Here is a 23,627-nt window from a genome sequence, read left to right on the forward strand (position 1 = left end):
TTTAATGATTCTCTGTGTGCTCAATGCCATGCTGTGTCTGGTATAATTCTCTGTGTCTGGCCTAATTTTTGGGAGGCTCACTTGCTTCCTCACTCACTTTTAATGGTTCTCGGTGTGCTCAATGCCATGCTGTGTCTGGTATAATTTTGGAAGGCTGACTGGCTACTGCTTCTACCTTGATCACTCTGTCCTTACCGCCATGCTGTGTCAGGCTAAATTTTGGGGTGTTTCATCATATGCCACCTCTGTTTTAATGGTTCCCTGTGTTCTCACTGCCATGCTGTGTCAGGCTGAGTTTTTGGGTTGTCCATATGCCTACCTCTGTTTTAACCAGGCTGTTGCACAGAATTAGGCATAATGGTGCCATTAGGCAGCCTCAGAGGCATGCATACATGCTGCCCCTGCTGTTTCCTGCCCATTTCCGTTGTGTTTCCATCAATTTCTGAGGTTGACAGGTTCTCACACGACCTTCCCTCTACCGAACTTGAGTCTCGAGTCTCCCATTGACTTCAATGGGGTTCGTTACTCGAAACGAGCACTCGAGTATCAGGAAATACTCGTCTTGAGTAACGAGCACCTGAGCATTTTAGTACTCGCTCATCACTAGTCAGAGGCTTTCCTGAGCTCCTAAAGTGCAGCAAGCTGTAACACCTCACTACTCACTCCTACCATACCTGACCCTGCTTGGGACTCCAGGTGTCAATCAAGCAGGGAGGAGGGGAGAGATGAGACATTTTTAGCTTGCTTAATATGAGGAGCATGAAAAACCTCTTTGACCGCTTGTACCAGAGAATAAAAGTATTTTCTACTTCCTGGAAGCACAGACAGATATATGACAAGTATCATGTGTCTCCTTGATGTAACATCATCTAACAGTGTCAGCAGTTTGGATAATGAATTACAGCTGATAGATTCATCTTAATGTGGTAATAGTCTATAAAGTTTATTATTAAGTGAGATGTCATCTGTAGGCTTATATCTTGGGCTAATTTTTAGGTCTAGTTGTTTAGTGATATAGGTGCCCTTTAAGAATATTGCAAATAGACCCTGACACTATAAAGTCTTTAAAGTGACTTTGTAAGCTGCAATTCACATTCCAAACTGCGGACACTGTTACATAGCTGTGAGGAGACACATGGTACCTTTCATATATCTGTCTTGTTCCTGTGTTGTGCCTACATATAATAGTGCTTAGGTGCCAGACTTAGAATCAGGGCTCAGCTTCCAACTGTCAATCAAGCAGGTATAGGCTTGTGAAGGGGAGAGAGAAGATGTTACAGCCCTGAGCACTTCAGGGTCTTAGGAAAGCCTGACACTTTTATGGATATTTATACTTTATGGAAGCACAGAAAGATATATAAAACGGTACCTAGTCTTCTGTATTTCACCTGATCACCTTTCATTTCCCACTGTGAATACAGTAAGGTAAAAAATGTTTAATATATTTGCTTTCTTCCATCAGTTTCTTACATTAGCTCCATCTTGTAAATCTAGCCCTAACCTTAGGCCCATTATATTCTTTTTTTCTAAGGGTTTCAATATTTGGCCTTATTAAATTGGGAGGGGGGGGGGGGGGAGTTTAGGGAATTATTGAGACTTATGTCTCTACTAAATCCCTGCCCCCAAGTCCCATGCCGCCACCACAGGAAACTTTCATTGACTTATACTGATACTATCTATCTACTGGTGTCACATGTCGCTGCAATGCTGTGCAGATCACTTTCCAGCAGCCTCCTCTTATCAACACAGACAGAACAGGAAGTATCGGCTTAGTTTCAGACCCAGTGGTGAGAATGAAAACTGCAAGATTCCAAGATATATTTTTTTCAATATTATACAATTGAATGAATTTTGGTGCATATTGGTAGCAGGACCAATAGAGAGACCAGTATATTCATCAACTTTTGCTTAGGTACTTCTATGAATTATTGGGCTGTGCCAGATGACAAACTGAGCTTTGCTACATCCACATCAGTAAGAGAGGAATACCATTCTGCTACATAAGTTGTACGCACAGTTAAAGCATAACTACATGTAGTTTCCGCACATCTCAGCACATACTGTTCTAGCTGTAGAATTAGATTTTGTCCTGGGGAATTGGCCTGGAGGAGAATCTCCACTCTCCTCTGCTTTCCTGTTTACAAGATGGGGAAGTGATAGCTTCTCTCCAGCAAGATTGGCCTCCTCCTCCTCAAATGCAGGGTGTTTACCTAAACTTGTCACTGGTTTCTGAGCCTAATCCATTACACCTCTCTGCGGAGTCTATGAACTTCAGGTCCACGACAGGAAAGTATGAGGCACAGTTCAGTAGAGGTTTATACATGTGGCAAAGGAGCCTGGGCAACACACAGACCATAATATAGCTTCTTCCCTAGAGGCTCTAGAACAGCTTGTCAAAGAACCTAAAGGGGTTGTCCGAGTGGAATTTTTTAAATATGCGGCCAGGGCCAAATTGAAAATAATAAATCTGTATAATATAAATCATGTTCCAAATTGTTGATACTGTTTGATGGCTGTTAAACACCTGGTACCTTTGTCTTGTCTATCTGTCTGTCCTTTCAGAATGCAAAAAAATTAGGCTTTCCTGAGCTCCTAAAGTTCAGCATGCTATAACACCTTCTAATGGTGTGTTTACACAGAGAGTTATCGGACAGATCTTTGTTTATAGTCTGTTCTTGGCTTTGGCTTCAGAGAACAGATCATAAAAGGAAAGATTTCTCCTGTTTTTAAACCAATTCGCAGCTTTGGCTTAAAAAATCTGTCAGATAAATCTCTGTGTAAATGCACCCTTATGCTGCGTTTACACAGAACGATTATCGTGCGAATTCGCACGATAACGATCGAATTCGAACAATAATCGTACGTGTAAACGCAGTGAACGATCAAACGACGAGCGAGAAATCGTTCATTTCTTCAGGAGTTTGCTAGCAACATCCCTACATCATCCCTGGGAGCTCAATTGGCACAAATGTGCTGATTGGTTCCCTTTAAGGGAACCTTAAGACCCTCCCCTTATCTGAAACCTCTCAGTCACATCTAGGTGAGGCGATAGGGTACTTGCATGGCTATCTCCACTGACACCAGGAGAATCTGCTGGTCAATTGGTTTTCCTGATACAGTAATGATTTTGCCTGTCTAGTCATAGGAATTGGCCTTGGCAGTGAGGGTTACGTCTCCAAAGTGGTAAATACCCTGAGGTGTGTGCCCACTATGCCATTAGTATTAGTGTCCAGTCCAATGCAAAATTGCAAATTATATACTGCACTGCAAATTATCCTACGGGCAGCTCTTGCAGGGCAACAAAGGCACAGGATAGAGTACAATAATATATTATCAATCATGTAATGCAGGGTCAGATTCAGTTTTATTGTGAGAAATGGCCTAATATGTGCTGTTTACTAATTTTTCTTTCTTCAGTTCACCGGATACACCAGCAGATGGCAGTATTTTACATTCAGCTCAGTCATGTTTGTGACTATTCTATTAAGTGTAGTGATAAGAACTTTATAGGAGTAATATTCATTGTATAATAAAAACTTGCTGAAAAGCCAAAATCACAGAGATTTAGTGTGTATAAAGCTAATTTTACATCTTAAAAGGGATTTAGGATTAGTATTGCTGCTTACCCCTATTTGTTTGATTTTTTTCTGGACAACCCTTTACTTCTCAGTAATTATGGAATTGAACAGAAGTTGTGATTTCCACAGTATATTAACGACAAAACATGTAATAACAATTTCATTTCTTTATTAGAGTCGTCAAAAAGACAAAAATCAGGTAAGGAATGTAAAGAAATCATAGGATCCACCCAGACAGGACACATTCCTGGAGATCCGTGCAGCTGGCTGACCCCACGGAACCTCTTACAGCAAATAATTGCTTTGTGAAAATAAATACCTATCTCTTCTTGTTTTTAGGTTACATCCCCAGAGAAGATTTACTGTCTGTGAGATGACTTCGAGGGGAGGTCCACTCTGCATTGTAAGTTTGGAAAACTAATCAGGTAGGGTTCCCCCGACATCTGTTTAGATGAGACTGGAGCAGATCATGCAAAAATCTATTAAGTAAGTGACCCCAAGAGACTTTTCTTAGACAGAAGATGTTCTGTGCAGGGGACGGCAGAAGTAATGAGTTGCCACTAGAGCAGCAGCTGCTGAATGACAACTAGCACATTATTTCCACATTCTCTAATGCATACAAATTCTTGGGCATTTTCGCAATTTTTTTCCCATGTCTGCAAAAAATAAGCAACTTCATAACTTGAAAAAAAAAAAGAAAAAATTATATATGTGTGTGTATAGAGAGAGAGAGTGAGAGAGAGAGAGAGAGACACATACACACACACACTGTTATGTGTGGAGATGAGCCAAATTACAGTGAGGTCCGGTTCTCACAAACCTGATCGCTCTGCATTTGATTCCTGCAGCCCAGAGAACATGGATTACCACTCCTTTTGTGAATGAGTATGGCGAATATCTTACAAGACACTGGTATCACTTGCAGGGTGGTTTATGATGTCATCAATTTATTAAGATACTCCTTGATGAGAAGGTATATGAGCTCCTTTAGGTCAACTGTACAAATGTCTAATACAGTACAAAAATACAGATCTGCTAAATATTACTACAGCTACTACCATACATAACTGCGAGTCCCATGAATGCGATCAGGTTGAGATTTCTTGGTCAATACTATTACTTGTTTTGTGTTTTTACCTGCTGTAACCGATGGCTGAAAGATCAAGTGAATACTAGAATGTCACAATTCCCACCCTCAGCTGAACATATGTGCTCATGTAGACATAGTTTTGCTGCAATTTAAATGGCCAACACGTTAGACTATGCTGTACAATTATTTAAAGGGAATGTGTCAGTTGCACGATCCAAACTGCTGACAATGTTAAATAGTTGTTTGGTCAAGACACATGGTACAAGACACATGGTACCTTTCATAAAGCTGTCTGCGCTTCCAGAACAAAGAAAAATGCTTTTATTCTATAGTTAAAAGAGCCAGAGGCTTTCCAAGCTCCTGAAGTGCAGCAAGCTGTAATACCTCCTCCCTCCCCCTCCCATATCTGACCTTGCTGGGAGCTTCCAGGTGCCAATCAAGCAGGGAGGGGGCGAGAGGAGGCATTACAGTTAGCTGCTTCTCAGGAGCTTGGAAAGGCCTATTTGACTCCTTGTACACGATAATAAAAGCATTTTTTACATTCTGGAAGCACGGATGAATATATAAAAGGTACCATGTGTCTCTTTGACCTAACAGCATCTAACAGTGTCTGCAGTTTGGAAGGTGAATTACATTTCAAAGATTCTCTTTAAAGGGCTCATGCAGGATCAGAGAAAAAAAAAAACACAGCTACTTTTGTGCAACTACAGCACCACACCTGTCCCTAGGTTGTTTTTTAAAGCCTGGAAAAACCCTTTAAGGTCTTTCCAGGGCAATGAAATTACTAGTGCAACATATATTCAAATGTTGTGTACCCTTTTTTGTATTGTTCTAAAAAATCCTACATAAACAAACTTAGGAAGTTTCTCAATCAAAACAATGTGCTATCATATTGTTTCTATACAGACCTGAACCTTAACATTTTTTATTCAAGTATTGTATTGCCCCCAAAAGTTATACAAATTACCAATATGCACTTATTATGGGAAATGCACATGCAAGTGCTTTTTTCCCTGCACTTACTACAGCATCAAGGCTTCACTTCCTGGATAACATGGTGATGTCACTTCCTGGATAACATGGTGATGTCACGACCCGACTCCCAGAGCTGTGCGGTCTGTGGCTGCTGGAGAGGATGATGGCAGAGAGATGCTCAGTGTCCCTCCAGTGCCCTGTGTCCCTCAGTGTCCCCCTACCATCATCCTCTCCAGCAGCCACAACCCGCATAGCTCTGGGAGTCAGGTCGTGACATCACCATGTTATCCAGGAAGTGACATCACCATGTTATCCTGGAAGTGAAGTCTTGATGCAGTAGTAAGTGCACGGCAAAAAGCACTTTATGTGCATTTCCCGTAATAAGTGTATATTGGTGATTTGTATAACTTTTGGGGGGCAATACAATACTTTAATAAAAATTTTCGCTGGACTTCTCCTTTAATTTTGAGTCTATGGGATAATAGAAAAATGCATGCACAGCTGCACATAGCCTTGCTTAGCCTATCAGTGTGTTGCCCTGCTGCTCAGCCAATCAGTGGCTGCAGCAGGGCAGCGTACTGACTGGCTGAGTGGGACACCAAGGAGCTGGGAGCCTGAGAGGCAAGCAGGAGCGCGGCCAGGTAACATATTAGCCTGGCAGCGGTGGGATAAATGGGGAGGGGCTTTAGATACTCGTAGCCGAATGAAAAATTTGCTGCGAGTATGTAAAGCCATAGAAAATTACAGTAACTGCAGCGGATTTCACCACAAAACTCAGCGTGAAACCTGCTGTGATTCGATACGTATGAAGGCACCCTTATGTATTATTTAAAGCCAAGGAAATTGCACGCATGAAGGGCCCTAGATCAGGAAAGCAGCTGTACAGAATACTCTAGCACTACTATAACTCCCTACCCTGGTGGACAGTTTCAGGATAAGTATTGGAACTTTTCCCAATTTACACACACAGTAACAGCAGGAAAGACTTCCTCAGATATGCGCCACATATAGACCTCCTGTAGATAAACACTTTATAACCGTATATCAGGAACATCTCTTCCCTCTGCAGGGTGAGCTCATCAGAATTACATCTGCACCTCACCTACAGGGTATCTTTATAACAGTCCTCTAGTCAGTCTTTATAAATTACATGAATAACACTGTTTATCCATATGAACACAAGACCATAGTTTCCATTCATCTCTATTTTTACCAAAAATCTGGTATGTATCCCACCAGCACAGGACTAAGCTAGACTACCCAATGTGTAAGCACTATACTGCTTGGGGTTTATGGTGGTAACCCTGCATATAGTGTCATACTGGAAAGTCTGTGTCAGGTCCTGCCACTTATAAATATCTGACTGCATGGTGACGCTCCACATCCAATGTTGGAGTAAAGTGAATAGCAGAGGGATGAACGAAGTACAGTTTTTAGTGCAACGACCTGTCAAAATGATTAGGAACCTCCTTCCAAGTTTTCTTCATTCTCTCAGCTTTCAGTAGATGTGCAAGTTAAATTATATCATTTCTCATCTTCGGATTTGTTGCTTTGAAGCTCAGAGACTATCTCTGCCCCAACATCTCCCGACTTCTGGGCAAAGCGCAGAGCTCCCCCAATGAAACCTATAGAGCGGAGGGTGCGTGCATAATCTGCAAACACTGCAGAGATCAATTTATGTGAGACTGGGTTAAGGAAAAGTCAGCCGTACATGATAAAGCACTTGACAAGCACTAATCTGTTGCTCCAAACTTATATTACTTATCACGTTCTCTGCAGTCCGAAAATGTTAAATCATCTGTCAAATGAAATAAAAGGAAAAAAAGATCACCTTAAAAGATAGTCTTAGTAACAAATCCCCTTAATAAGGAACTCTCTTTTCATGCATCCTTGTATTCCCCATGAAATAACACTTCTGGAGCATCTTTTCTTACAGCTCTATGATGTGCTGTTCCGCTATTACAATAAATAGCCAACTCGGTGTTACCAGTTGGGCGGGGTGTCCTAACATTGTCTGATCGTAGCCACTTAAAGCTGATGCAGTATTTGAAGTTCTAAGGACACGCCCCTAACTGGTAACACCCAGTTGGCTATTTAGACATACATTTCTTGTAAGAATAATAGAGGAATATCACATTACAGAGCTATAGGAAAAGGTGAACCAGAATTATTTAATGGGGAATACTAGGATTAAAGAAGTTATCCAGCGCTACAAAAACATGGACACTTTTCCCCCTCTCTTGTCTCCAGATTGGGTGAGGTTTGGAACTCAGTTCCATTGAAGTAAATGGAGCTTAATTGCAAACCACATCTAAACTGGAGACAAGAGCGGGGGAAAAGTGGCCATGTTTTTGTAGCGCTGGATAACCCCTTGAACTAAAACGGACAAATCGGGAAGAGACAACAGATCCTTTTTAGCAAGAAATGCTGTGATACTATGGAATGAGTTCCCTTTTTTGTATTCAGACAGCAAACAGCTTTAATGTTCCAGGGTTTCATGTAACTACTTATGAGGTTGTCATAAGTTTATTACAGCTATGTTCTGTTACCAGAGAGCTATATTACTTTGCAATTACATTATGTTCCAATTGCATCTCAGTGCTGAGCACATGGAGACAGCGGCTCTATGGATGTCTACTGTGGTTATTTGCACACAAATCAATACAGCCGAGTCTATGGAGAACTGTTCATTGAACGCTACAGCACAGATTTTGGGAACCTTGGCTACAAGGCTCTGTTTAATTATAAATGCCCATATACTTTAATGCACAACATGTCCATAGACTAATCCTGCACATCTGTACAGCATAAAGCATTTCTACTGTTTCATTTTTAATCTAAACGTGTCTAAAAATCTTATGTCAATTGTATAATAAATATTTATCGCTAAAGCTTCCCCTCACACACAAAGAATAAAATTCTGGCTCCTGGCAGCTGCCACTAAGAAGGATAGTTCATTAATAAGCTTAATAATATTTGTAGAAATCTGTCTTCAGTGAGCACCTCCTAGTGGTGGCAGCAGGTAACTAGAACTTTATCATTCAACTCCATGACTGCATGAAGCAAAGCAGATATTTTAAAAGGGGTTGTCCAGAAATTAAAAAAAAAAAAATGGAGGAGCTTAAAACGTCGAGGAAAAAAAACCCAAAGAAAAAAGTCTAAGCAGCACCAGTTAAGCAGTATATGAGCTTGGGTGCATGTCTTACCGGACCGGACCTAGGTCTGTGTAGGTATCCAAAAAATGTAGAGGAGACTGCATCCAAAAGAAATCTTCACTTTAATCACACCAGTGCAACGTTTCGGCTGTGCAAGCAGGCTTTCTCAAGCAGTGATACAACATACTTACAAGTGCCTAGTGCAGCAACTAACCAACAGCGGCGCAGGCTCAACCAGGACCATCACAGACTAAGACGCCACCATGATGGAAAAGGGCAAATCTGCCCCTGCATCATGAAAAGTCCCAGAATGTATAGGCAAACATATGAGAATGGCAAAAATGTATAAATTGGCATCTAGGAGCCTATAATGAGCTAAATAAAGTTGGATATAAAGGCAAAAGGTCTATATTAGTATGCCAGTATCTTAAAAATATATAGATGATCCCTAATCCATGAGGAATATAGTCAGTAAACACCCATTAAAAGTTAGTTGTTGACGTACGTAGGATACGTAAATGCCCATCTATACACTTTATCCATTCTCATATGTTTGCCTATACATTGTGGGACTTTTCATGATGGAGGGGCAGAGTTGCCCTTTTCCATAATGGCGGTGTCTTAGTCTGTGATGGTTCTGGTTGAGCCTGCGCCGCTGTTGGTTTGTTGCTGCATGGCGCATGCGCTCTGGAGCGCGGCAGTCACGTGACATTGGTCCCAGTCATGTGACTAGATTGGCGGCGTCTCATGAGCGTGTGTGGCGTGTGCCGTCATCGGCGGGTGGCGTGGTCGCCTCCAGGCTCGTCATCCTCCATGTGGGTTCTCAAACATCAGCGTTATGTATTACCTGATTGTTTGTTTTTGTTTTTGTACTTGGGACACTTATGATCGCTGATTATTTAGGCACGTGTCCACACACTAGACTGGACATACTGGACATTTTGTTTATTACACTATATGTATTTTGATGATTGATTTTCACATTGTTTACATTTGTTATTCACTTGATTGATTAAGTATGGCTTATTATGCACACATGTATTTATACTAGGCACTTGTGAGTATGTTGTATCACTGCTTGAGAAATGTTGCACTGGTGTGATTAAAGTGAAGATAACTTTTGGATGTGCAGTCTCCTCTACATTTTGAGGGGAAAAAAAAAACCTTTACTCATCTGTAATTCCAATCACTCCCATGGTCCCTCCTGGACATGCAAAGACAACATCACATACACTGTTTATGTGACTTTACAGCCAGTTACTCGTCTCAATGGTCTCTGCCTCCATATACAGCTTGTGACCAACGGTTATAGCATCACATGAACAATGTATGTGGTGTCACTGCTGTTGGCCCATTCTTTTCCCTGTCATTTCAAGCTGTTTTTTATTTAAATTCAGACAAATCCTTTATATTTTTGAAATGATGACACAGCACTTTGACACATTTAGATCACAGAGATTGTTTGCCCATTTAGAGTAAAAAAAAAAAAAAGGAATAGTAAAGGCCCTATTATGGTGTGTTTACACAGAGAGATTTATCTGACCGATTTTTATAGCCAAAGCCAGGAATGGATTTGAAAAGAACAGAAATATCAGTCTTTCTTTTATTACCTGTTTATAGTCTGTTCCTGGCTTTGGCTTCAAAAACCTGTCAGATAAATCTCTCTGTGTAAATGCACCCTTACACCAAGCGATTATTGGCTGTTGCGACCGATAATCGCTTGGTGTAATAGCTCCTGGTAAAAGGCAATGATCAGCCGACATGCACGATGTCGGCTGATCCTTGCCTATCAACATGCCGAAAAGACTAGAACGATAGCGATGGTCTGGCTTTGTGTAATAGGAGTGTCAAAAGCTGACTGCTGATATCTCCTATGGGTGCCCCAGATGATCTTAAGATTGTCCACAGCTCGCAGCTCCCCCGCTTTAACAAACTCATTGTGGGTGCGTGTAATAGCGGGGAACGGGGAACAAGCAAGCGCTGACCTGACAGGTTGGTGCTCGCTTGCTCCTCCAGATCGACCTGTGTAATAGGGCCTTTACAAGAAAAAAAAAGAAAAAAAACTAGACTAGTTATACTCATTTATATGAGCACAGAATTAAAGTGAACATCAGGTATTTGCATGCTGCTCCAAAATCCATTGTGTCCTTAAAAGGGGTTATCCAGCAAAAATCTTTTTCTTTCAAATTAACTGGTTTCAGAATGTTTTATAGATTTGACATTTACTTCTATTTAAAAATTTCAGTTATTCCCATACTTATCAGCTGCAGTGTGTCCTGCAGGAAGTGGTGTATTCCTTTCAGTCTGACACCGTGCTCTCTACTGACATTTCTGTCCGAGACAGGAACTGTCCAGAGCAGCAGCAAATCACCATAGAAAACCTTTCCTGCTCTGGACAGTTCCTGTCTCGGTCAGCAGAGAGCACTGTGTCAGACTGGAAAGAAAACACTAGTTCCCGCACGACATGCAGCAGCTGATAAGTACTGGAAAACTGGAGATTTTCAAATAGAAGTAAATTACAAATCTATATAACTTTCTGAAACCAGATGATCTGAAAGAGAAAGATTTTTGCCAGAGTAACCAATTAAGCTGTTAACACTTAAAACAAGATTTTTAGGTTCCATAGTAACTTCCCGAATGACAATGGAGGCTCAGAGTTACTGTTAACAACACAGAAAAGGATATTGGTCTCATCGCTGATTTCAATTGCCGAGTTCTGCAGACAGGCTTCCAAAAACAAGGCAGCACGGTCAAAACACCTCATACTGAAAAACAATGGAAACATTCTCTATAAAAATAGACGCAATATCCCCTGGAATGCAAACATCAGTTTTAGTCCTAGATAACCTGTTGTTTTTCAGCTGCTATTGAAGAACTACGTCGAAATGTAGGGATTCAAAGTCAAGCTGGATTCAATGCCTACAACAACTGTTTCCATTTTTCGACTGTAAAGCATCACTCCGGACCTCAAGCTGTGCAAGAAATGAAACTAATCCCTATTCAATTGAAAATGGCTTTGTTGCAATACCAGAGACGACATCTGGTCAGAAGTGGCACTGTGTCAGGGGAAAGCCAAACAGGTCGGGGCTATATCAAGGTCTTTCATCTTGTAAGACACGCTACATATTGTTAGGACAGGTGTAAATACCACATACTGTTACCCAAAGCTATATCAGAGAGGATTCCAAGATCAAGTTGGATTTTGTAAAAACCCAATTACTGCCCAGGACATCAAGAAAGAAAAACATTATAAATATACCTACAAGCTTAAAAAAAAAAATTGTACTCGCTTTAAAATCTTTATCTAATAGTCTTCATTAATGGACACAGATAAAGCATGGGTATAGGCTCCGGCCACTAGAGGGCAGTCACCAAAAAAGTCGACACCTCAATGCAGCCGGGCTCGTAAGCTTACGCTTCAGCAGAAGACGACGCATAACAGATGTTGGGGACAAAACCCCCCCAAAAAACAGAAAACTACTGTCCAGAGGCAATATAACCTCAGAACAATGAGGGTAGCTGTCATGTGTCCAGATTTACCCCCCCCCCCCCCCCAAATAAAAAGAAAAAGAGGGTTTTAAATGATCCAGTGCAGCAAAATGATGTATAGCAGCTATAGGGCAGTGAGAGGCTTAATACTAGCTTCTCTGTAGTGTACAGGGGGCAGCATAGCAAGGTAAATTACTGTATAATGGTTGCACATGCTTGACCTTGCCCTTTTACTCCACAAAATATTGTATGTATATAAATATTCCAGGCAGCTAAATATAACTTTACCTGTGTAGCATCTCAATGACTTTTTTGAAGCAGCCAAGAGAGAGGAGAACAAGGATTGCTTTGTACTTTTGGTTGATGTGTGGTGAGCAGAGATGGTCGACCCAACGCTTCATGACCTCAGCACATTCCTCCGGATTCAGTCTCACCTGATAAAAAGACAGGTTGAACATTGTAAGGATAAAATCACACATGATGTTTTGGACTCTTTGGCTTCTTTTACAGCATGCTATTCTTTGTTTCGGGTTAAAAACATTACGATCACTTCATAGGAGAATCTATAGAACTTATAAACCAAAATATTTAAAATAAACAGAAGAAAAAAAAAAACAGCATTTGCAATTTTTTTTATTCTGAAATAAACTATGCCACCTAAAAGGCCTATTATTTTACATATATGTTTTAAAACTCAAAAGGTGTGTGTGTGTGTGTGTGTGTGTGTGTGAGAATGGTGTAAAGCTGCTGGTCAGTACTTTTCTTTGTTTCATGTAAGACCCCCATTCCCGTGTCTTAGAAGGTTTACTTCCGAAATCTCAAAGTGAATGCCGGCAAGTAAATGGTTCCAGCAGTCATCTGCTCACTGGACAACCCCTTTAATATGAAACTGGAGGCCAGTATACCGCAAAGATTGCTAGAACCAGCAAGACAAGTGTACTTCTCCCAACTGGTTCCAGTGAGTGGTTGGGGTCTGAACACAGAGATTGCGACAGATCATAAATGTTTGACATTTCTCTTGGACACGAAAAAACTTTTTTTTTTTCCCTAACAGGTACAATTTAAGGCCTTTATACTTGGACCTTTTACGGTTTTATACAGCCAGAAATTGGTAGAGGATCTTATGGTGATCTATGTCTGGTTCAGTAGAACCACTGAAAGTCTTTATAAATGACAATATAATGCACCCACAATATGACTATGTGAACGCGACCTCACATAGATTACATGTTATTAAATTCTCAGATAAATGTACCCTGCTTGTGTTCTCATCTGCAGTACTAACCTTTGCTAGCCAGGCTGCGTGGTTCCATTCATTATATGTCTGGAGGTAGCGGCAGGCGTCTGCAGCCTTGTCTATAAGGCAGAGAAGCTGCACCCCCTCTGTGTAGGAAGAAAAATACAATCTTAAGCTATTCTTCTATAGAATATGTTCTTGCTTTTGAGGCTGTAATACAGTATATAGCATCATATCCAAATTGTTATACAGCTAATAACATTGTTTGTATAAGTGTATTACACAGATGACACCACTTCAGGATAATAGTATACAGTACAGTGTTATTAACGTTCCATTGCATTTAGCTAACATGATTATTTCTAGAGATGAGCGAACCGGGTTCGGGTACGAGACGATCCGAACCCGAACATTTGGCATTTGATTAGCGGGGGCTGCTGAAGTTGGATAAAGCTCTAAGGTTGTCTAGAAAACATGGATACAGCCAATGACTATATCCATGATTTCCACATAGCCTTAGAGCTTTATCCAACTTCAGTAGCCAGCGCTAATCAAATGCCGAAAGTTCGGGTTCGGATCATGTCGGCTGATTGTTGCCTTCTTATACACGGAACGATTATCGACCGAATACAGACGATAATCGTTCCGTGTAATAGGCCCTTTAGTTCTTTTCATCTGAACTAGAATGATATATCGATCACAGGTGCTTCATGCCCTACCTGCCAGTTTCCCATTGGCGATCATGTTGGTTGCTACCAGCTTAATTGTGCTCTGGGAAGGTCCGGAGGAAGTGACTGTGGTAACCAAGCATGCCTTTAGGGAATCGCAGTAATACTGTGGGTTCTCAGCACTGGTTTCTAGAAGAAGCTGCACAGCTCGGTCTGTCTGTGGGATACATACACAAATTTAATGGCGATAAATGCATTTTGTGCAGGCACATTCTGGATGTTGGAGGAGCATTGCATCATCATTTATCACCTATCCAAGGGAAATGTTCAATGAAGGGAGGTCAAGGATCCTCACTGCTAATCTCACTGGATGTATGGAAACTGCAGAGCTCACTCCCTTGTTTCTGCCCCCTGCATACAGTTGTATGAAGCAGTCCCAACTCTGGTGGTGGAGAGCAATGGGGACTGGTGGAGGTCTCACTGCTTGTACCTCCTTTGATCTAGCATTTATTACTTATCTTATGGATAGTTGATAAATGTTGACCACTGAAATATCCCTGTAGATTCATGTTGCACTGATTTTCCCAGTTTATTTACAAAGTCTTACTGTAATAAAAGTCTAAATCGATTGAACACTGAGTAAATTGGTGTACAGACTGAGAACCAGACAGGTACTAACTAGACATATTTCCCAGTACCCTGTTTTTAACACTTGTAGTGTACCCAAACTTTTAGGCTGGGTTCACACTACGTATATTTCAGTCAGTATTGTGGTCCTCATATTGCAACCAAAACCAGGAGTGGATTGAATACACAGAAAGGATCTGTTCACACAATGTTGAAATTGAGTGGATGGCCGCCATATAACAGTAAATAACGTCCATTATTTCAATACAACAGCCGTTGTTTTAAAATACCAGCAAATATTTGCCATTAAATGGCGGCCATCCACTCAATTTCAACATTGTGTGAACAGAGCCTTTCTGTGTTTTCAATCCACTCCTGGTTTTGGTTACAATATGAGGACCACAATACTGACTGAAATATACATAGTGTGAACCCAGCCTTAATATGGAAGAATAAAGAATGGGACAATTACAGAGGTTGATGGTGGAATGTAAAATTTTCACATTTGGACCATAACTCTTCCCTTAGACTTGTTTCACATATACATGTGAAAGAATTAAAAAGTTGTCAAAAGAAATCGGGTCTAGATAATGAGATGGGTGGCCACATCCGGTGAGTGTGTTTAAGCCGGCTGGCACCGGGAGAGTAGGTGAGTAGTTGTCAGATGCAATGACAGGAGTGCACATTATGGCTGCACTGCTAGGGTATCTGTACAGCAATCATCCTCTGGTCATTGCAACGCAGATCGCAGCACGGATCGTGTGAATGAGGCCTTATAGGTTGTTTTTTTCCAGTACATAGTACAGCTGTAAATGTATGGCAAAAGAAGGAGACTTCAGCTCACCCTTATGGCAGTACGTGGTTACAGTATCATGCAGTTCCCCAGGAGCCAGGAGCGCGTGAAAAAATGTTGCGGGCCGTCACCCGTATGAATAGTATCAAAAACCAAGGGATATTCACAGCTCCTTAAAAAGTATATTCGTTTTTATTGGTACAACTTAAAAATAAACAGAAAACATTAAAACCGCGCGGTTTTAATGTTTTCTGTTTATTTTTAAGTTGTACCAATAAAAACGAATATACTTTTTAAGGAGCTGTGAATATCCCTTGGTTTTTGATAGTACAGCTGTACCTTGGTTTAAGAGCATTTTGCTTTAAGGGCTCACAGTTTTTCAAAATTGTGACTTGGTTTAAGAGCATTGCTTTGGTTTAAGAGCTCCCTGTATTGGGTGGGAGAGCGAGTAGAGGAGGGGCAGGGTCTGCATAGTGGGGTCTACAGCCCTGTACTCTGATCCAGGAAGTCTCCCTCACCTTTCAAATCATAGCAGATCCACTTCAGGCTGGGGCTTACTTTAGGGGACAGGACTGTGGAGGTAATCTCGCCATAGCTGTAACACCTCTCTTCCCAGACAGAGAGTGCTGCATGTATGTGCCCACATCTGCCCTGTTCATTCCTTCATGCTCCCTGCAGTCTCTGTCCGCCCTTGTGTTTTCCATCCTATATATTACTGTACAGTAACTTATAATATCACATATTCTGCTGTTTCTGAATGTTTGTTTCTTTTGTCTTACATGTTATTCAGAATAATAAATCATTATTTTCGGGGTGTTGAACCAATTGTCTGCATTTCTATGCTTTCTTATGGGAAAATTTGCTTTGGTTTAAGAGAGATTTGGATTACAAGCACGGCCCCGGAACGAATTATGCTCGTAATCCAAGGCACCACTGTACTTACAGTTTTATTATAATCACAATGCTTAACTTTTAACCTGAACATACACTAAAACACAGATACAACATGACACCATCACTTTACTGCAAACTATGTCTTGGTTCATTTAAGCTTCTCAATGTACTCTACATGTACCTGTCCTAGGAGAAGCAGCTGGTCCGCACACTTTCTTGTATGGTCATAGCTTGTTCGCTTTACCTCTTGAAGACAAATTCTATCCAACTGGAATTTCTGCAGGATACAAAAAAAGAAATACAAAAACTAAGATGACACATTCAGTTTTCCGATCATTAAACTCCCAAACTATATTCCAGCTGGGTCTATTAAAGGAGAAGTCCGCTCTCAGGGGGCTATTAAAAAAAAGGCAGGGGCACAGGGGAAGGTAAGTATTAACTCCCCCCTTCCCGCGACTCTTCATCCCCCAATCGCCACTCCAGGACCCATGGCGATGCACACCTCACGCGGCTGATGGACTGGGGTGAATGCTGCTCCAGTCACTGCCGCTCCAGTCACTGATTGGCTGAGTGGGCTGTCCATCAGCCGGCACAGGCATTACCAGCGGGGTTCCCACCACTCACAGTGGGCACAGGGAGAGGTAAGTTAGGACTCCTTATTACATTCCCCCCTGCCAGCTGCCGTTTTTTGAAAATGGCTGGACTTCTTTATTAAATCCAGATTTTGGTTCTCCCCATCAGTGGCGCACCTGAGAACTTCAATGGGCATTAGCCTAGCACTAAGGAGACATGTATAGGCATGGTATGTTACAATAGGAACTCTTACTGCCACTTTATGGTTCAATGGAAGGACTCAATTCCAAAAGATAAAAAACATGGACCTCACCCCCATTTTATATGAATAGCCAAAGTTATAGTCAGTCTGTATATACATTTCCAGGCTCTCCAAACAATAAGCTTAATTTTCTGGCTGTTACCTGGAAGTAGGAATTCTCACATAGGAGGTCATAGCAGATGTCCAAGGTGTTTGCTGAGATGTTCACATGAGGTGCGTCACTTTGGAAAACCTGAAGGTAATGGGATGCCACAGTCCAAAAGTGCAGCTCAGACTCATCGCCATATAACCTGAAAAAGAAAAAAAAAATAGATACACACTAGTTCTTATAAGCAAGTTTGGGTCAGGCAAAGTGCTAACCTGTTGAATGTAGCTAAAATACATAAACTTTCACAGCAAGACATGCAATGCAATACTGTACCTGGCGACCAGTAGGCACCTCTGCAGGAGAGTGAACTCAGAGTCCAGAATAAGATCCTTTATATCACTGTGGAGGCAAGTTCCATAGTTACTTTATATTGTATTTAGTTTTATTGTGTTAGTGGGTTAAGAGTTCTATTAACTATTATTTTGAGTGAGTGAATTTCCTGACCCTTATATAGTCCCAACACACCTGGCAGCACAGTGCAGAAAGTGTTCTTAGCAGAGGGTAGAAGACAGAGTTTCATGGGTAACCAGTAACTATGAGAATGATTATCTGTGAAGGGAAACCTATTCAGGCAGGACGAGCAAACCCTAACTGCACCTATATATTTGGGGATTATGGTACTCACTTTCAGACTTCTCTTAGGGTATGTTCACACTGAGTAAAATAGGCGTAATTCCGCGGCGGAACTCACCTGCCTCAGTGTGTCATATCATCTTAATGGCAGAGCGCGCGTTCCTCCGCAGATGCCGCTCTCCGCTCAAAGAAGTGACAACTCACTATTTTAAGCGGAGAGCGGCAGCAGCGGAGGAGCGCACGCCCTCTCATTCATTTACAGCGGGACACCGAGCACGGCGGGGTTCTGCGGCAGAGAGGTCAGCCTTATTTGCTCAGTGTGAACATACCCTTACGATTTTAGTAAAAAGTCTAACCATAAGTTCAGCCCCATCTACCACATGGATTGCTATAACTGCACATTGTTCTTTTCTCTTTTAGTTTTCCTCAATCTAACAGTAAAATCTTGGAGAGACTCACTTGTTCAATGCGTTGATCTGTTGCTGGATCAGGTTCTTGATGTCATCGTGCTCTGGATAGTCACTTTAATGGAAACACATAACAAGATGATGTTTATTCTACTTATCTCTCAATTATCATACTTTCTAGTAATATCGTTTGGCAAAACTAGCTGTGGAACTGGAAGAAACACAGCTGACAGATGTTGCAAGAGCCTATTATACAATCATTATCTGCCCCGGTCCGAGGCTTGTGTCTGGGACTGAATTTCTTCCCTACTGCAGCAAAGCTTCAATGACAGAGCTTTTTGGCAGGATGTTGTTTCTTAAAGTGTGTGTGAGTTGTGTTTTATTTTTAAACAGAATCCCTTTAAATGTTACTATTACATACCTTGTATAGTTGTGTCTCCATGTGTCCTCTCATCTGAAGAATAAAGTGTGCTGCCTATTCTTTCCATAAAGAAGAATGTGATGACTAATAAGTTTCAGCACAGTCCCTGGATTCAGGCTGCTATTTTCCATGTGTACAAAGGTATGGTACTGCTAAAACAACCTCAGGAGCTTTTTGCTGCTACTGTGGTTTTAACAGATACAGCTATTCAACCCATAATAAGTTATGAAACGTTCATGGAGACTACACAGGTTGCTATGCCTCTGCAGATAGATACTATTGCTAACATATCCTATATGACAAGCTTTAGATACAGAAACTCAATGCTCCATGTTGGCTTTAATGCTCAAACTCATAGAAAGCTGAATAGATGTTGGATTTATGTGAGACATAACTTACACACTGGAGATATCTAAGGAATGCCTCTCCCCCCAGGGCTGGTGCAGCAGGAAAGCTTTCAGGACCAGGGATGCTCTAGGGAGAAGCAGGTAAGGACACCAGACTGGATCTGAAATAAATAACAATTATTACCAGGCTCAGAAGTTACTTCCTCTCCTATCTGAACCCGCACTGTGTATATTTGTTGCACGTCGCCTAGCCAGCAGTTCTCACACCTAATCCTTCCATTAACAAGCATGTTCAGCTCAGGAAAGCACGCATGCTATTAGTACTGGAGGGAGAGCAGCTGCTGGGATGCAAACCCTGGTCATTCACAGGATGTGTATTCAAAACTTAAACATATTACACTGTTACCAGCTTTTATAACTTTCTATACTAACCAGCCTACCATTGAGCATTAAAGTGACTCTGTACCTAGGGCTGGGCGATATTGGCCTAAATCAATATCGCGGTTTATCGCGGTTGTAGCTGCGGTAACGATAATTGAACGATAATTATGACACGCCCCCTTTTTTGCAAACCACACCCACTTGCTATGCCAAACGAGCAATATTTTGATTAAAAAAAGTAAAAAAAAATAAAAGTAATGTCGTCATTATTAGGGGGTCTCAGCAGAGACCTGGACGTGTATCTACAGGGGGTTGCATAGGGAAAGGGGTGTATGACTGTAAAGGGAGGGGCAGATATGGGGTGTATTACTATACAGGGGGGCTGATAGCAGTGTATGTCTATATGGGGGGCTGATAGTGTATGACTATACAGGGGGCACGGACAGGGGTGTATGATATACAGGGGGGTGGATAGGGGTGTATGACTACAGGGGGGATGATAGCAGTGTATGACTATACAGGGGGGATGGACGGGTGTATGATTTACGGGGGGCAGATAGGGGTGTATGTGTATACGGGGGCTGATAGCAGTGTATGACTATACAGGGGGGACGGATGGGTGTATGACTACAGGGGGGCTGATAGTGTATGACCATAGAGGGAGGACGGATAGGGGTGTATGACTATACAGGGAGGACGGATAGGGGTGTATGACTACAGGGGGGCTGATAGTGTATGACTATACAGGGAGGACGGATAGGGGTGTATGACTATACAGGGAGGACGGATAGGGGTGTATGACTATACAGGGAGGACGGATAGGGGTGTATGACTACAGGGGGGCTGATAGTGTATGACTATACAGGGAGGACGGACAGGGGTGTATGACTATACAGGGAGGACGGATAGGGGTGTATGACTACAGGGGGGGGGATAGGGGTGTATGACTACAGGGGGGGGATAGGGGTGTATGACTATACAGGGAGGACGGACAGGGGTGTATGACTATACAGGGAGGACGGATAGGGGTGTATGACTACAGGGGGGCTGATAGCAGTGTATGTCTATACGGGGGGCTGATAGCAGTGTAAGTCTATACAGGGGGGGCTGATAGCAGTATATGACTAAACGGGGGCTGATAGGGGTGTATTACTATACGGGGGCTGATAGGGGTGTATTACTATACGGGGGGCGGATAGGGGTGTATTACTATACGGGGGGCGGATAGGGGTGTATTACTATACGGGGGGCGGATAGGGGTGTATGACTATACGGGGGCTGATAGAGGTGTATGACTATATAGGGGGCACATAGGGGTGGATAGAGGTGTATGACTATATAGGGGGCACATAGGGGTGAATAGGGGTGTATGACTATATAGGGGGCACATAGGGATAGATGGTGGATAGGGGTGTATGACTATAGGGGGGACGATTAGGGCTTTATTACTATATAAGGGGCACATAGGGATGAAGGTATGGGAAGTACAGTGCTGCAGCTTAGGAGGAATGAATGGGCTGCAGCAGGCAGGATGCCACACACATAACTTATAGGAGACATTGCTGTGTGCTGCAGCCCATTCATTCCTCCTAAGCTGCAGCACTGTACTGTTAATGATGCTGATGGAACTACAGTACGGCAGCCTCCCAAATGCTGCTCCACCATATCCTGCCCGTGTCCTCCCTGCATACACAGGACAACAGGTGCAGCGCTTCCCGGTCATGTGTGTGTGGTGTGAGATCGCTCGTACGGGACAGGACTGATGGGGGGGGGGCGCTCGGACGGGACTGGGGCGGGGGCGTTCGTACGGTACTGATTCGGGAGGGGATACTGGGACGGGTGCAGGCGCATTGATAACATGCGGGGGGGCGCTTGTACGGGCCGGGTGCAGGAGGATGGGGCACTCAGACACTCTCACCACTGCTGCTCCTCCTTCACCTCCCGCTCTGATACCGGTGTCCCTGCACATAACGTGCAGCGCTCACGCCGGGCCGCACGTGTGTGTGTGTGTTGGGGGACGCTCTGACAGGGGGAAGGTACTGACAAGCCGGGACTGGAGCGGGGAGGAGGCGCTCCGACAGGTCGGACAGCTCAGACCAGGAGATAAAAATACAAAAATACCGCAGATACCGTCCTGGCCAAGTTGAGGTCGGTTAACCGACGCCAGAGACGGTATCGGTATTTTTGCGGTATACCGCCCAGCCCTATCTGTACCCATAATCTGACACCCCCCCCCCCCCAAACCGCTTGTACCATCAGATAGCTGCTTTTAATCCAAGATCTGTCCTGGGGTCCGTTGGGCAGGTGATGCAGTTATGGTCCTAAAAAACAACTTTTAAATTTGCAGCCCTGTGTCAAATTGGCTTGGCGTGTGTGTGCCCAAGCCTTGCACAGCCTCTCCGTCCCTCCTACCCCACCCTCCTCACCATTAGGAATTCCCTGGGCAGCATTTGTCCTACTTATCACTTGTGTAAACACTGCACAGGTGCCTTAACGATCCAGCACATGTGCAGTGTTCACACAGGTGATGAATAGGAGAAATTGTTCAAGGGGCATTCCTAATAATGAGGAGAGACGGAGAGGCTGTGCAAGGCTTGGGCACACACACGCTAAGCCAATTTGACACAGGGCTGCAAGTTTAACCCTTTGAGGACCAGGCCCAAAATGACCCAGTGGACCGTGCAAATTTTGATCTTAGTGCTTTCGTTTTTCCCTCCTCCCCTTCTAAGAGCTCTAGCACTCTCAGTTTTCTATCTACAAGCCATGTAAGTGCTTGTTTTTTACAGGGATAGTTGTACTATGTAATGGCGTCATTCATTTTACCATAACATGTATGATGGAATTCCAAATATATTATTTATGAAGATATAAATAGGTGAAATCGTAAATAAGAATGCAGTATGGTAACGTTTGGGGGGTTCCTGTGTCTACGTAATGCACTATATGGTAACAGCGACATGATACTATTATTCTATAGGTCAGTCCGAACACAACCATATGCAGGTTTACGCAGATTCTCTAATGTTATATATGTATTTTTTTTATGAAATCCTTTTTTTTGGCAATTAAATATTAATAAAATGGGCCTATTGTGAAGCTTATAACTGTTTTATTTTTTCACCTACGGGGCTGTATGGGGTGTCATTTTTTCCGCCATGATCTCTAGTTTTTATTAATACCATATTTGTGAAGATCGGACGTTTTGATCACTTTTTGATTTTTTAAAATATATAATGTAACATAAAATTGGTAATCTGCGCACTTTTTCCCCTCTTTTCGTGTACGCCGTTTACCGATCACAATGACGCTTGTTATATTTTAATAGATCGGACAATTACGCACGCTACGGTATATTATATGTTTATCTATTTATTCATTTTTATATGTTTTATTTATATAATGGGAAAGGGGGGTGATTTAGACTTTTATTGGGGGAGGGGTTTTGGGGTAGTGTGTGTGTGTTTTGAACTTTTTTTTTTTACACTTTTGAAGTCCCTTTGGGGGACTTTTACATGCACTACTCTGATTTTTACACTGACCATTGCTATGCCATAGGCATAGCATTGATCAGTGTTATCGGCGATCTGCTCATTGAGCCTGCCTGTGCAGGCTCAGTGTAGCAGATCGCCGATCGGACCGCACGGAGGCAGGTAAGAGACCTCCGGCAGTCCGTTTTACCGATCGGGACCCCCGCAGTCACACTGCGGGGGTCCCGATCGGTAAGTGACAGGGGACTCCCCCTGTCACTTACACTTAAACGTCGCGGTCGCGCCGCGATCGCGGCGTTTAAGGGGTTAATGACACGCGGCAGCGCGATCGCTGCAGCGTGTCATTACCGGTGAGGTCCCGGCTGCTGTTTGCAGCCGGCCCCCACCTGCTATGAAGCGCGCTTCATAGCGGGAAAAACACCCAGGACGTAAGGTTACGTCATGGGTCGTCTGGGGACAGACTTCCATGACGTAACCCTACGTCCAGGGTCGTCTAGGGGTTAAAAGTTGTTTTTTAGGAC

The 23,627-nt window shown here is 42.7% G+C and overlaps 1 protein-coding gene across 3 annotated transcripts in view; it reads right to left on the reverse strand.

The window, feature by feature from the left end:
• Positions 1 to 6,060: 6,060 nt before the first annotated feature.
• Positions 6,061 to 23,627, reverse strand: part of WDR11 (WD repeat domain 11) — an 85,603-nt gene continuing 68,036 nt past the window's right edge. For 2 of the 3 annotated variants that reach the window (XM_069980264.1, XM_069980265.1), the window contains exons 20-29: positions 19,290 to 19,398; positions 18,522 to 18,584; positions 17,763 to 17,828; positions 17,484 to 17,631; positions 16,688 to 16,783; positions 14,244 to 14,409; positions 13,573 to 13,670; positions 12,576 to 12,721; positions 11,484 to 11,563; positions 6,061 to 7,322 (exon numbers count right to left, since the gene is read on the reverse strand). In XM_069980264.1, coding sequence (XP_069836365.1) covers positions 7,168 to 7,322; positions 11,484 to 11,563; positions 12,576 to 12,721; positions 13,573 to 13,670; positions 14,244 to 14,409; positions 16,688 to 16,783; positions 17,484 to 17,631; positions 17,763 to 17,828; positions 18,522 to 18,584; positions 19,290 to 19,398 — 1,127 coding nt within the window. In that variant the 3' untranslated portion in view covers positions 6,061 to 7,167. Of the gene's footprint in view, positions 7,323 to 11,395; positions 11,564 to 12,575; positions 12,722 to 13,572; positions 13,671 to 14,243; positions 14,410 to 16,687; positions 16,784 to 17,483; positions 17,632 to 17,762; positions 17,829 to 18,521; positions 18,585 to 19,289; positions 19,399 to 23,627 lie in introns of those variants that run through there. The other variant, XM_069980263.1, reaches the window with a different exon arrangement.

This window comes from Dendropsophus ebraccatus, chromosome 8, assembly GCF_027789765.1.
Source record: "Dendropsophus ebraccatus isolate aDenEbr1 chromosome 8, aDenEbr1.pat, whole genome shotgun sequence".
In the NCBI taxonomy this organism is placed as follows: domain Eukaryota; kingdom Metazoa; phylum Chordata; class Amphibia; order Anura; family Hylidae; genus Dendropsophus; species Dendropsophus ebraccatus.